Raw genomic sequence first — 15,229 nt, 5'->3', positions numbered from 1 at the left:
ATCAGCTAATCTCACCCTGACAGAAAACGGAGATAAGCACAATCACAACCACGGCTGGGGGTGGGTGCAGTGGGAGTGCTTGCCATTTCCCCATCATTTTTTGCTTTTCAGCTTGGGTGTCCCCCCCCCCCCCCCACTTCCAGAATGAGCACACAATGGATGCAGTTCCACCAGGGCACTCATCCTCCACTTCTGCAAAACCACTGATTTGTTGTTGTTGTTTCCTTTTAAGACTCATGCTGGAGATTTTGATAACCAGACTGTTTTCAAAGAATGGGAGAAAAATGTAACAAATCTATGCCCCAGCATCTATCACAATAAAATAGTCATTTTTCTACGCACGCAAGATTAAAATGAATGATAGCATGGTGGCAAGAACCATGCAAAGGATAAATTGGACTTCAGAAAGGCTCTGCCTGTTGGTTAGGAAAACCCCAAGAAGATTGTTTGCTATTTTTAAAAAAGCTTTTGTACAAACAGTGTATCCTGATGGCAGTTTCAATTCTTTTTGCTGGACTTTCAGGATTACTATTTGCACACAATCAAAATTTGCACAAGTTGTACACACACATTACAGAGGGATTCAGTTGCAAAGATATACATGTGGAACCCCAAACACTTATGCTTTCAATATACCCAGAAAAAATACCATTCCAAGTTGTGTGGTGGCTAGGGGCACCCCATGAAGAATGGAGAGCCCCGGCTTCAACTCCCTGCTCTGCCAAGATACAGTCTGTGACAGTGCCATTCCGTCAGCCCCGCCTGCTTCACAGGGGTTGGGGGGCAGAGATAATTGGGGGGGGGGGAGAACCCTGCATGCTGCTGCCTTGAGTTCCTTGAAGGAAAGGTGGGATATAAATGTACTAAACATGAAAGTGTTCTGCTGTAACAGTACTCGACAGGGTCAGAATAAATCCAGTTCCTTGGCGCCTGGACTATGAGACAGCGGATGGCAGGATCCAGGGCCCCGGTCAGCAAGCGACCCTTCAGGAGGGCTGCTCCCACGGCAGCCCGAACCGGGAGAAGCTCCTCTCTTGCCTCCTTTCTTCCAACCCCAGCAGCAGCTTCCCAGCGGGACTTCCAGCCGCCCCCTAAGGCTGCCCGCACGGTGCTCCCTTATGCGCCGGAGGACTATGCCCCGCTCCCGGGCCCCTTGGCGGAGGTCTGGCTTGCCGCAAGAGCGCAGCTGCCTCCGCCCGCGGGCGCCTCCTCGCCGGCCCGCCGGCCCCGCTCCATCTCCCTCCGCGGCCTCTGCCCTCCCCGCCCCACTCACCGCGACGAGGCTGGCCACGAGGGCGGCTCCGGGGGCGTCCATGGCGGAGGGCGGAGGGCGGAGGGCGGGCGGGGGCCGGGGGTCCTCTAGGCGCCCATGGAGGCCGCTAGCAGAGCCCCGGGCGGCGCATGGCCCGCGGAGGGAGCGCGCGGGGCCTCAGCGAGAGGCCGCCTCCGAGGGCGGCTGCGGCGGGGCGGGCGGGGGCGGCGGCGGGCGCGGGGCTGGCGGGCGCGGCCGGCTTCCCATAGCGACCCAGCCGAGGCCACGACGCCTCGCTCGCCGCGCGGCCGGCTCCTGCTGCTGCTGCTGCTGCTGCCGCGGAATGGGCGGGGAGCGGCGGAGGCGGGGCTTCGCCCTCCCATGACGTCACTCCGCAGAAGCCCCGCCCGCGCCGCGGACGCCACACAATCGCCTTCCTGCGGCGTCAGGGCCGGAACTGCCCCCGGGGGTGGGGTGGGGAACCTGGGCTGCGGGAGAGGAAGAGCCGCGAAACGCTTTTCCAGATCCCTGGGGAGGGAGCAAGAGGAAGGGGACCAGGCGCCCCCGTTTCCCGGGACAGTTCCCGGATTTACAAATCAGCCCCATACAAAATCCATCAAGTTGAAAAGTGACCCCGGATTCATTGAAAAAAAATCTGGTAACCTTAGCGGGAGGGGGAGGGGGGCGTAGGAGTAGGATCGGGATAATTTTTGGCGCAAAAAACTGGTGCCGCCTTTGGCTTCCTAAACCAGGTGTTTTAGGATATGCTTGGTTTGGGGCTTACCGTATTTGACTGTTTCTCTTAAACAAAGCCTATTCTTCATTGCCCAATCAAAGTCTTGCTGTTGTTTTTCAAAATGGGAGATTGCTTCACACCTACAATAGTTTATTGTCTGTTGGGGAGAGATGGTTCTACATGTTCTAAGTTGCTGTTGATAAATTTATCCGAAACTGTAAGCGTAAACTGTAAAAAGCTTATTGTTTCGACTTGGGAACTGTGAGTTAATTTAAAGAGAGCAGTCAACGCAAGTTATTGCTTAAGGCCATGGTTCCCAATTTGGGGGTCCAGGGACCACAGGGGGTCTGCAGCTCCATCTCTTGCCTCCCCCAACTAATTTTTTGTCATTTTGCATGGTGATATCACAAGTTTTATTCTCTGTTTTAACGCTGTGAGATTTTTCAATACATTGACCAAAATTGGTTTTGAAATCACATCGCGATAACGATTTTGACCCGGCAATACACAGCAATATATCGCTCCTTGTGTGAGGGAGAGCAAGGCAGCCGATTTCAGGGCACCATTGATATCAAACGAAGGGCGATGAGGGCAGCCGATAAGCTGCAGCCTTCCCTCAGGGTGAGGGAAAACAGGTCGCCCTCACTTCAGTCAGCAGGAAAGCAACAGCATCCCCAGTGGACGGGCATCTTCGCTGGCTGCCCCGCTGACTTGATGCACCCCCACCCCACCCCACCTCCTCCCACTCAAAGCATGCAGTGGGGCTCCCCCACCCATCTAATCTCCGTGACTGCTCCTTCCCTCATCCCCACACCTGATCTCCAATTTCAGACATCATGATATATTGGAATATTGCAATGTTTAGCTGCTAATACATCACAATGTTGAAAACCAGATATCAATCAGCCCTAGTCTGTTTTTTAGTACAGTGGTACCTCGGTTCTCAATCCGTTCTGCAAGTCCGTTCCAAAACCAAGGCGTGCTTTCCCATAGAAAGTAATGCAAAACAGATTAATCCGTTCCAGACTTTTAAAAACAACCTCTAAAACAGCAATTTAACATGAATTTTACTATCTAACGAGACCTTTGATCCATAAAATGAAAGCAATAATCAATGTACTGTATTATAAAATAAATAAGACAGTATTGTAGATGATAAAAATTAATATTAATTTTTTTTCTTAGCTGCACTGATGATAGTCACTGTTTAGATGGGGGCTTTTATCCATTTCCGCAGTCGCACAATCAATCAATCAATCAATCAGTAGCTGAACTGGTTTCCACACAGTCACAAAAACAAATTAACTGAAAAAGCCTCAAAAACAAAAATGCAAAATAAATAGCAAAAACAAAAGCACCAAACGTAATCTGTTCCATAAGTCTGTTTGACTTCCGAAATGTTCGAAAACCAAGGTGCAGCTTCTGATTGGTGCAGATGCCCCGGAAACAATAGCTGACAGCCGCATCAGAAGTTCAGCTTCCGAAAATCATTTGAAAACCAGAGCACTTAGTTCCAGGTTTTCGGTGTTTGAGAACCAAGGTGTTTGAGAACCAAGGTACCACTGTATAACTAAAATCCTTTGCTTATCAGGGGCTACCCCACATTTTCAAAAAATTGCTTTGCAGAGGTAACCACCATAGAGTTATCAAATTTTTTTCAAAAGTAGGGGTTGGATTGGCTTTTGAAAAATTGGGGGTCCTCAGTAATTAGCTAATTGGGAACCACTGGCTTAAAGAAATGTTCACAATGGTAATTGCAAATAAGTTGTGAAACTTAACACCTTTCCTAATTTTCTATTAACCCAGTGAGAGATAAAGCACATAAAAGGAATTTAGTCATTAGGCAAACTGAGATGCTTATAAATCTTTTTGGGAGGTTTGGGGGTTATAAAACAAATTTAGAAATGTCCCCCGACTGCACTCAGCTCTCACCTGTGGCTCCTAGAAGCTGTTAGCCTGCGACAGCAGCCACACTCTGGGAAACGGCTTTGACTGGCCGGCTAAACCAGGAGAGGGCAGCCGATGGGTCTCAAACCCTCAGTGAGTTACGGACAGGCTCCGGTGGATTGAGTGGATGAGACCAATAGTGGATCCAATGGCCAAAAAGGCAGTTTCTGCATGCGCTGCTGCCAAAAATATTGCTCTGCTCTACTTTGGACCCCATCAGGGAGGCTGAGAGGGGGGTCTTGTCTGGGCAGCCCAGGACCTCCAGACACACTGGCTAGGCTCGCACGCTGAGGAGGTCACTTCAGTGCTGCTGAAGTAGCAGCAGTTTGACTTCGCCTCCAGAGGCACACTCCATTGTCTCTTGAGACAGGTGCCAACAACAACTGATTGGCTGGGACACAAGACAAGGCCTTTTTGACAGGGGTTAGTTGCTCCCTCTCTTTTAAAATCAGGAGTGCTGTAATTTAATGCTTTTGAGTGATATTTAATATTAATCATAGGTACAGTTTTTAGTGATTTTGGATTGTTGTGTGTGTTTTGGAAATCTAGTATGCTGCTTTGTTTTTGTTTTTCAATAAAGAAAAGTAGGATAGAAACATGTAAGGAAACAAGCAAACTACTCAATATAATAAAGCTGTCAAAATGAAGTGGTCTAGGACTGGTAACGGTTTAGCTAGAAACTGCACTACTAAATGAGAACACTGTGACTTGTTTTATTTCTTACAGTACCCCTAGGTGGCAATAGCAGCCCAGAAACCACAAACATTCTTACAGGCTATGGCAGTCTTCAGGAACGCACCAGCAAGCCTCTCACTGGAAGCGACTGAACATGTCCTCAACTCGCCATATTTTAAAGAGCTGAAATGACCTTCAGTCAGAGGCTTCTACTTTTGAGTCTTGTATGTCTCCTGTGCCTATTTACATCTCAGGAGTGTCACCCAATGGACAAGGATGCTGAAAGATTCACCATTTAGATGTCAAGAGTGTGGTTGGGGGGCTGAAGATTAAAGGCTCCAAAGCTGTCAGCTATCATTCCTCAAACATTTCCAAAAACTTGCTACACTAAAGCTCTAGAGATTATCTTGAACCTGAGTACAGCTGAGGAGGTGGCGGCAAACACTTAATAACCAACATCTCATCGCATTTCCTTGTGGAGAAAAATATTTGCTTTGAACAATGCAAGGAAAACCCCACCTTCCTGTGTATAATAATTAACTGCACGACCAGTTCTACATCTTTTGATTAACTTGTTCCTATTAATTCTCTTAAACAAATGGAGGCTGCTAAAGTTCTGGGATCCCAAAATGGGGATTAAAGGAACAGCTTTGTTGTTGTTTAGTCGTTTAGTGGTGTCCGACTCTTCATGACCCCCTGGACCAGAGCAGGCCAGGCACTCCTGTCTTCCACTGCCTCCCGCAGTTTGGTCAATCTCATGCTGGTAGCTTCGAGAACACTGTCCAACCATCTCGTCCTCTGTCGTCCCCTTCTCCTTGTACCCTCCATCTTTCCCAACATCAGGGTCTTTTCCAGGGAGTCTTCTCTTCTCATGAGGTGGCCAAAATATTGGAGTCTCAGCTTCAGAATCTGTCCTTCCAGTGAGCACTCAGGGCTGATTTCCTTAAGAATGGATAGGTTTGATCTTCTTGCAGTCCATGGGACTCTCAAGAGTCTCCTCCAGCACCATAATTCAAAAGCATCTATCCTTCGGTGATCAGCCTTCTTTATGGTCCAGCTCTTACTTCCATACATCACTACTGGGAAAACCATAGCTTTAACTATACGGACTTTGTTGGCAAGGTGATGTCTCTGCTTTTTAAGATGCTGTCTAGGTTTGTCATTGCTTTTCTCCCAAGAAGCAGGCGTCTTTTAATTTCGTGGCTGCTGTCACCATCTGCAGTGATCATGGAGCCCAAGAAAGTAAAATCTCTCACTGCCTCCATTTCTTCCCCTTCTATTTGCCAGGAGGTGATGGGACCAGGGGCCATGATCTTCGTTTTTTTGATGTTGAGCTTCAGACCATATTTTGCACTCTCCTCTTTCACCCTCATTAAAAGGTTCTTTAATTCCTCCTCACTTTCTGCCATCAAGGTTGTGTCATATGCATATCTGAGGTTGTTGATATTTCTTCCAGCAATCTTAATTCCGGCTAGGAATTCATCCAGCCCAACCTTTCGCATGATGAATTCTGCATATAAGTTAAATAAGCAGGGAGACAATATATAGCCTTGTCGTACTCCTTTCCCAATTTTGAACCAATCAGTTGTTCCATATCCATTTCTAATTGTTTCTTCTTGTCCCACATAGAGATTTCTCAGGAGACAGATGAGGTGATCAGGCACTCCCATTTCTTTAAGAACTTGCCATAGTTTGCTGTGGTCGACACAGTCAAAGGCTTTTGCATAGTCAATGAAGCAGTAGTAGATGTCTTTCTGGAACTCTCTAGCTTTCTCCATAATCCAGCACATGTTTGCAATTTGGTCTCTGGTTCCTCTGCCTCTTCTAAATCCAGCTTGCACTTCTGGGAGTTCTCGGTCCACATACTGCTTGAGCCTTCCTTGTAGAATTTTAAGAGTAACAGCTTTGTACTCTATATAAAAAAAGTGTGGTGTTCCCTTCATATACAGGAGCCAACTTCTAAGGGCTGAGGTCCCTTTAGCCTCCCCCCCCTTAAAATATTTGAGGGGGCTGCCAAACAAGATGATGGGCATTGCTGTTCAAATGGTGTCCGTGCACTGCATCATGTTATCGATTATGCAGAGTGGGGCCCCCAATATTTTATTAAAGCTGCCCCCCCCCCGCTTTGACCAATAAATATGGGTGGAGAAAAGGCTACATGAAATTTAAAAATTGCCCATCTGCCCATTTCCCCTGCCCTTTGGATTACTCCAGCGTGATTTCTGTATTACCCTTTAAGTGCCATAAGAGGCCAGCCTGCTTGTCTTCTGCTCAAAAGGTATGCCAACAAGAGTTGAAAGTTTCCTTCAGAAAGGTAGGGTGCATTTCTGTGAGCTGCTAAAATGCTCTCAAAACGGTGGCAATTTTTTTGAACCTGGTTACTAAGGCTTCAGATCTGGAAAGAGCATAAAGGGCCTTAGGCTACATCCTTCTCTACCCCCAGGCCCAGAGTTGCTATCATTTCCTTTGAGAGGTTCAGTGTCAAATACAAACTGGCACAGGCAGCCTATGACTGTCAAAACTCAACCGCCCATGGTTCAGCTCTACTGGCATTGCAGGATGTGAGCTCTGAAACCTTGACACTGAACATTGCTGGTCTCAGCAGATGATGTCTCTAACTTCATGAAGCCAAACTGCCTTAGAAATGGGGCTTCTGCTTCCTAGTTGAAGATGATGGCACACGGTGCTCCTTCCTGGGAAGAAAACCAGGACAATTATATTGAGGAAAGGCTACAGCATAACTGCCCAGAATGGTCTGTGGAAGATGACAGGATGGCTCCAGGTGAAAGAGAGCAGAGTTTTCCTTCAAGGCACAAGTCTGCTGAGACCATGCAGAGCTTCTAGTCACTCTTCAAAATGAGAGTGAACAGACTTTGGAGCAATCAAATGAAGCGGGAACAAGATACAGGGAAATAAATGGGAACAGGCTGTGGCACGGGCAACCACCTCCATTCTAGATCTGCTAGAATTCAAGCAAATGTGGTTAAAATCTTCTGGTGCTAGCACAACACACCCGTGTGTCTTTGCAGAATAATGGGACCCAGCTCTCAGCTGTGCTGGAGGGAATGTGGGTTTGGAGGAACCCTGCTGCTTCTGGTGGGAACGGCCAGCAGTGGGTACCACCTGAGCCTCTGCTGAGTGAGGTCTACCTGTAAATGGAGCTCCTGAACTATGCTCATCTTTCATTTTTATGGACAAAAACGGTAACTTGATAAACTTTATGTCAATGGCTGCCCATCTTACAATTTCACACCATTGGAAGGAGGCAGACAGACAGGAGGCAGTCCGTGCAAGAGCTTGGGACCTTTGCCCTTCTGGAGGAGTTAACCAATAATTTCTGGACTACTAAGAGGTAAATCAACACCTTAAAGGCATTGTGTGGTTTGGCATCCATTTATTTTGTACACCACAAGGCCTGGAAATGTGAGGCACCCACCTTCCTACGGGAAAATAACCTGAATTGCTTGATTTGTCACCTTTGATTCCCCCCCCCCCTTTGGTGGGTCATGTTTTCTGCCCAGATATTTTGGGAGGGGAACCCAACACATCCACTTCTGCTTTTGAATGGACTTTGTAAAGCCTGGGCTTGTGTATTTTTAATATTAAAGAGGTTTTGAGCAATCCTCGAAGCAAAATTATGGAGGGAGACTTTCCTTCCCCTTGTCTTGCTGTGGAAACAGCTGCATTTTTTAACCCTCTAATGAGAAAGTTAATATGCATAGCTTGGAATCATTTATCCCTCACAAACTACTGTATTAGTTTATTTATTGTCTCCCAGTTCAAACACTTCATATGAAGTAACACTTCCAGTCTTTGCATAATTTCTAATCTATACTGTATTTCAATGTGCCTTTAATAAGTTACTGCGTGAAGAGCAAAAAGGAGGAGACATTTGCGACTTCTACCTGGCTCGCTGATGCCAATGAGGACGCGGACCTGGGGCCTCTCGGCGGCGGGGGGGGGGGGGGTCCGCGCCGCGCCGCCTTCTCCCTTTCGTGGTGCGGCTCCCCCTCCGTCGGCCTGGCGGCCCCCGCGAGCCCCGGCGCGGCCTGGCCCGGCGGGTCGGGTCGGGGGCGGCGCCGGCCGGGCGAGGAGGCGGCGCCCAGGAGGGCGGAGGCGGCGGCGGCGGCGGGGCCTGCCGGGCTTCCCTCCCTCGCTTCCTGGCGGCGGCCAATCTCGCCTCGCGACCCGCCGCGTCCGGCCTGAGCGGCGTCGGGCACCGGGCGAGGGGCTCCGAGCGGCGCGGCGCGCTGCCTCCTCCCGGCCGGGTCCGCGCAGCATGGGTAAGGGGCGCCCTGAGGCGGGGGGGGGAGGGGGCGCCTCATGGAAATGGCGGGTCCCGCTCCCCCCCCCCCGCCCCGCCTTCCCTTCCTCACCAGGGACTGGCGGCGTGAGAGAGAGGGCGGCTTGCCTCGCACTCCGGGTATAATGGGGGGGGGACAGGGCTCCCCTCCCGGGGTTGCTGCTGCCGCCCAAGGGGCTTCACAGCCAGCCCCCCCCCCCGCATTCCGAGCCGGAGGGATCGCCCCACCTGGGAAGCGGGAGGGGCTTCCTCCGAAGCGGGAAGCGAGTGGCCGGGCTTGGCGGCCCCTTTGCAGCCTCTCCTCCTCCTCCTCCTCCTCCATTTTGGAAGGAGGCAAAAGGCTTCCTCCTTCATCCCAGAGGTGGGCGCCCATTGCTCGGGGCCGGGGAAGCCCCTGGCGCCTCCCGTGCTGCTTCCCGGCCCTCCGGCCAGGTCCTTCTTCCGAGCCTGATTCTGGCGCCGCGTTGCTGTGCGAAAGGCCTCTTGTTGTCAAGCAGCCCCCAGACTTGAGGAATATTCTGCGTGCTCCTCTGACCCCACGCTTTGCTTTCAGATGAAAGTTTCAGGCAAAGTTGCTGCAGCCTGTGGGGGAGTTAAAGGATGGTTCGGTTTTCTCTGTCGACTATAAGGGCCACTGTCTCTCAACAGTTCCCTTTAAGATTAAAGTGGAATTACAAGGGACAGTTGGGAAATTTCACGTAACCTGATCCTGTGTACGATTTAGAAGTCAATAATTGCTTATCCAGAGGAACCTAATTCCAAACAAATGTTTGTGTTTGTTGAATGTCTTGATGGTTTTGGAAATAAACCCACAAAAAGATACCAGCAAAGCCTGAATCCCCCTGAACATATTGAGGAACAGCACGCTTGCAAAATGATGCATGTTTTCAAAATTGTAAAAGGGAGAGGATATTCATGTGAAAGAAGAACACCTGTGGACAGAGTAGCGTTGGAGGCTAGCTGGGAAAGAATTCATTGAGCCACAGAGAGTAGAAAAATTTAATGAGAAACTAATGACATGCAGTTCTTTGGAGAAGACATTTGGGAGGTGGCAGTGGAAGTTACAGAAGGCTACATTTCAAAAAGCAACTGTATATAGTTATTGAAAATAATAAAATCCACGTAACAAATGCCATGTAATAACTGGAGGAAGTGCCCAATGGCTTGTTTTTACTCTTTAATTACCACTTGCTTTAAACGTGGCTCAACAGTGATTCTGGCTTCTTTTATATGAAAATAATATACGGTATATGTTGTGTATTGTAATGTTGCTTGATAAAACTTGATTATTTTTCTTCCTTGGGAAGAGGATGCTGTTGCTGATGGGCTTTGCTCTACATTTGACCACCTCTAAATTGGAAAGTACTGAAGCAAAGCCCAAGACTCCAGCATATGCTGTCAGTGATCACATAGTGTAGCAAAAGAAGCACTGTGTGCCTAACTTCTTAGTAAGAAAGAAAAGTTTTTCTTTGGAGTTTGTCTGTCTACAAGTTACACCTTTCTCTTTGTTCAGAGGTAAATTTGTTGTCCGTTACCTCTTGCATAATTTTAATTACCTTTGTTTCCTGCTAACTGGGCAGTTTTCAAAGATGAAAAGACCTGATTTGCATGTCTTGCTAAACCATGGTTTAACAAGATGAGGAGGAGGAAGCTGACAAGAGCCTCAGGCTTCCATGTTCTGCTTTCTTCATCCCGCACAGCTTGGTAGAAGGACTTGGGAAGCTTTTTTCCTAAGTCCCTGAATCACATGTGACTGTTCAGCCATCACTTCCTTCTGCCTGCGAGGCCAAAAAAGGTTAACCATCCTTGATTTAGTGTGACAGGTGAACTAGGCTAGAAGTTCTGATTCAGAAATTCTTGCATATTACACTGGTCAACAACAAATTTGTTGTCTGCGTTTTTTTAGTTGATTTAGGACAAATCTGATGTGCTGAATCCAAAAATCACATTGGTTTTGCTCAATCAGGTCAAGTTTTTGAGCTATGGCCACATGTCATTTTTTTACATTTTTGTTCACATTTATGCTTGTGTGGAGCATTTTAGAAGAAGTTGGTGGGGGTAAAATGCCATGTCGAATAATTGTTTTGATTGGAAATGATTATTTTAATGACAAGAAGTATTCAGGTCCGATAGTTCTGGGTGATTATGTCGAAAAGGGATCAGTTTGAAGTCATAAAACCTCGAAATCTTCCATAAATTGGTGCAGCTGGGATCAACAGAAAGAACCGGAGCAGCCTCAAGTATCCTGATCTTCAATCAGCACGTCGTCCTGTAGCTCATTGTGATGAAATTCCAGTGCCTATCTTCAGAGAACTTCCTGACATTAGTGACAAAGATGCCTCCAGTGTTGAAGGACGTGAAGAAGAAGAAGTGGTTCTTGAAGATGATGCTCCACATCCATTTTCCCCAAAGGAGTTGAATGATCTAGTTCGCGACCTCAGCTTGTCAAAGGACTCTGCCGAACTGTTGGCATCCAGATTGAAGGAAAAAAAACTCCTCTCTGACAGTGCTCGCATCAGCTTCTTCCGCAACAGGCTTCAAGAGTACCTCCGTTTTTTCTTGGAAGAGAAGGACTTGGTGTACTGTGCAGATATTGCGCAGCTTCTGCTCAAGCTTCGTGCCACAGTACGAACCCAAATATTGGAGACTGTTCATTGACAGCAGCAAGCGATCACTGAAATGTGTTCTGCTACACAACAGCAACCAGTTTGCCTCTATACCCCTGGCTCACTCGAGTACACTGAAGGAGAACTATGAAGCGGTGAAGTATGTGCTGGAGAAAATTGGTTATGATCCGCATAAGTGGTTTATTTGTGTTGACCTGAAGATGGTGAACTTTTTGTTGGGACAACAGTCTGGCTTCACCAAGTACCCATGTTTTCTGTGCATGTGGGATAGTAGGGACCGTGCTCAGCATTACACGAAGAAGGACTGGCCTGTGCGGGAGGAATTAGTGCCTTGCAAAGAAAGGGACGTCATCAACGACCCTCTGGCGGACAGAGACAGAATACTCTTCCCACCGCTGCACATCAAGCTCAGCTTAATCAAGCAGTTCACCAAGGCTCTGGACAAGGATGGTGACTGCTTCACTTACTTGTGTCAGGCTCTTCCAGGATTGACCATGGAGAAGTTGAAAGCTGGTATCTTTGATGGTCCTCAGATCCGTCAGCTCATCAGAGATCCAGAGTTCGGAAAGTCAATGAACGAAGTGGAACTGGAAGCGTGGAAGGCATTTGTTCTGGTAGTGAAGAACTTTCTTGGCAACAATAAGGCCAGAAACTACGCAGAACTTGTCAACAACATGCTGACTGCTTTCAGAAACCTGGGCTGCAACATGAGCATCAAGATGCACTACCTATTTTCACGTATGGACCGGTTTCCTGAGAACCTGGGCTCAATGAGTGACGAGCAGGGGGAGAGATTCCATCAGGACATGAAAGAGATGGAGACCAGGTATCAGGGTCGCTGGGACGCAGTCATGATGGCTGACTACTGTTGGACTCTGAAGAGAGACCTCCCTGCCGCTGAGCATTCCAGGAGTTCCAAGAAACGGAAGTTCAAGCCCTGAAGTTTGAAAAATGGTGAAGCAACATGCAATTTACGTGTACTTACCTTTATCAATGCCCACCATTCAGTTTACAGTAAACCTGACCTGATGGAGAGAAACGGATACCATTTCCTGATTCAGCAGTGCAAAAATACCCTAAATCAGTTGTAGAAATCTAGACAACATTCAAAAAGTAAAAAATTATTGCCCAGTGTTATAAATGCTTATATCTTCTCTACCAAACAGATGTTTAGGACAGCCTACCTACCCAAATGTGCACTGATTTTTGCTGTGATACAGTGGTACCTCAGGTTAAGTACTTAATTTGTTCCGGAGGTCTGTTCTTAACCTGAAACTGTTCTTAACCTCAAGCACCACTTTAGCTAATGGGGCCTCCTGCTGCCGCTGCACGATTTCTGTTCTCATCCTGAAGCAAGGTTCTTAACCTGAGGTACTATTTCTGAGTTAGTGGAGTCTGTAACCTGAAGCGTATGTAACCTGAAACACATGTAACCCGAGGTACCACTGTACTGGGATGAGGTGGGGAAGGAATTTCCTGTGTGTTACAAAGTATGTTTTGCTATAGTCACATGCCTAGACACATCAGAATGCTTCTAACATCTGTAAATATGTAATGAGTAGGAAACATCTTCAAAACATACTTATCTCATCTACTCCACAATAGTCTTGTGCAAAATTGAGTAAAAGTTTCCTTTGATTATCATAATTTAAAGTCATCTTTTATAATCATTTGGGCACAAAGTAAAGTTTAACATGCAGTATGTGTATATGTATGTGTTATACATATACATATTGTATAACATCGCTAAAGCTTTTCCACTAGTCTAAAGTGGTTGAATGTTACTTCGTAAGTTGGAGAGAGAAATAAGCAAGTAGCAGCCGGGGGTGAGGGGGGGGGGCGTGTAGTGGTGGCAAAGCAGCTTGCCAAGTTCAGCTCATAAGTTTATTGTTCTAGTCAAAAGCCATGACAAACTTGTATTAGGCAATAGTATTAATAAAATAATGCAGAACGTAATCCTTATTTCCCTTGTGCATAGAATGAAATAAAAACTTTTGACCACTGTTAATAATTCATATTTTTATCTCCAAAAGTTACTGAAATGTAAATTGCTGTGCTTGAACTGTTTAACCAGAAGCCTTTTTTTCCCATTTTATTCTTTTTAAAAAACCGGCCTGTTGCTGAAATGGGAAATGCTGGCATATGTAGAAAATGCTTGTGGTAGTGTGGGTGACGCTATATCAGTCTATTTATAGCCAGAGCGCAGGAAAAACAGCAGACACACAAAAATGGCTAAAATTAACTCTTGATTATTGACTTGCTTGTAACCTTCAGGTCTAAATCTGTGACTTTAAAAAAACAAGCAAACTAAAATATCAACAAAACCCGTCTTCTGGACTTGCACCCTAATCCTATGTAAATGAAGATTACCATATATACTTGAGTATAAGCCAACCCGAATATAAGCCGAGGCACTTAATTTTAGCACAAAAAACTGGGAAAACTTATTGACTCGAGCATAAGCTGGTTCACCACACCACAGACCTGGTGGCGGTGGCGGCAGGAAGAACAAGCAGCCCGAAACGGCTCCTTTTGGGCCGCTCGTCCTGCCACCGCCCGCCTCACTGGAGTATAAACCGAGGGGGACCTTTTCAGCATAAAAAATCTGCTGAAAAAGTCGGTTTATACTCGAGTATATATGGTACTTCCATGTGATTATGCACAGGATTGTTACCTAAATTCTTCATTGTGGCCTTTGTGTGGCCACACCAGAACAAAGCAATATTTGGAAGGGAGCTACAAACCTCTGGGTACAAGAGGCCTCCTGCCCCCCCCCCCCCCGAGAGTGTACAAGACTCAAGGGGCAGGAATTACTATCTTCCCATTAAGTTCCCTTCTGGCCACCACAAGAGCACTATTGTCAAGTTATTTCCTCATCCAGAGAGCTCATCCTCCCTTTTACTGCCCTGTCCTTTACCTCTTTTGCTTTCTCTTTTCTTTTGTTTGGTTCTTTTCTTCCTTGAGTGCACTTTATTCTATCTCCCCCCCCGCCTTTTTTTCTTCTTTTCTTTTTGCTGCTTTATTGGCCTGAGGGCCTACTGGAGGGCTAGCACCCTGCCTTGGGTGAACAGGAATATTACTTATTCTGTCTCCCTCCGGCGCATGTTGGATTCCTATTCCCATTGTCCAGTGTTTACTAAGCAGTCCTGCATCGGTGATGTGTGTGTTTTTTTTGGGGGGGGGGTGTTAGCCGTTAATTAGTTGATAAGTGATTTATTTTGTTTTGTATTGACTTGCCTGCCAGTGCTAAAAAAACCTCTGGTCTGCTTATTTGGGTGTCTGTTTTCCCAGGTTAGGAAGACTGAAGCTTTGATAAGAGCAATTGCTTCAGTCTGGGAGCTTCTATAGGAACTGGGGCTCTCAGTTGGGTTCTGATCCAAGCAAGCGTTACTGTGTGCTTTCCCATACTCCTGAGGAGCCCCATGCACAGCTGGTGGACACTTCGCCAGCGGCTTTGAAGTTCTTGCCTGGCTCTTAGTCTCCTCTTCTCCTCATCAGATAGACATATCTGATGGCTTCTTGGAATGAAGACTGTGGCCATGGTGGATATCTGCTGGAGGGCCCAGCTCCTCATCTGAGGAAACCTCGGGTCTGCACAGGGTTCAACGCTAACACTGGTTGCCAGGGTGGCTTCCTCAGGTGGCAGTAGCTTTGATGGGCCGTGGAGCCTAAAAGGGATAAAGATTGGA

At 47.2% G+C, this 15,229-nt stretch overlaps 2 protein-coding genes across 5 annotated transcripts in view; one reads left to right on the top strand and one right to left on the bottom strand.

Moving 5' to 3' along the window:
- The window catches only part of TNFRSF21 (TNF receptor superfamily member 21), a 32,575-nt gene extending 24,020 nt beyond the window's left edge, over positions 1-8,555 (bottom strand). Inside the window, exon 1 of one of the 2 annotated variants that reach the window (XM_080997406.1) lies at positions 8,516-8,555. Coding sequence is in view for 1 of the 2 variants with exons in the window: in XM_080997405.1 (XP_080853531.1) it covers positions 1,274-1,315 (42 nt within the window). In the remaining variant the exon portion in view is untranslated. Of the gene's footprint in view, positions 1-1,273; positions 1,442-8,515 lie in introns of those variants that run through there. The other variant, XM_080997405.1, reaches the window with a different exon arrangement.
- A 204-nt stretch (positions 8,556-8,759) lies between these two features.
- CD2AP (CD2 associated protein) overlaps positions 8,760-15,229 on the top strand; it is a 38,838-nt gene continuing 32,368 nt past the window's right edge. For all 3 annotated transcript variants that reach the window (XM_080997403.1, XM_080997401.1, XM_080997402.1), the window contains exon 1: positions 8,760-8,893. In XM_080997403.1, coding sequence (XP_080853529.1) covers positions 8,890-8,893 — 4 coding nt within the window. In that variant the 5' untranslated portion in view covers positions 8,760-8,889. The remainder of the gene's footprint in view (positions 8,894-15,229) is intronic.

Source organism: Podarcis pityusensis (genome assembly GCF_964106645.2).
Source record: "Podarcis pityusensis genome assembly, chromosome: 3".
Classification (NCBI taxonomy): domain Eukaryota; kingdom Metazoa; phylum Chordata; class Lepidosauria; order Squamata; family Lacertidae; genus Podarcis; species Podarcis pityusensis.
The sequence above is the reverse complement of the archived record's forward strand: the minus strand, read 5'-3'. Positions and strand labels throughout refer to the sequence as shown.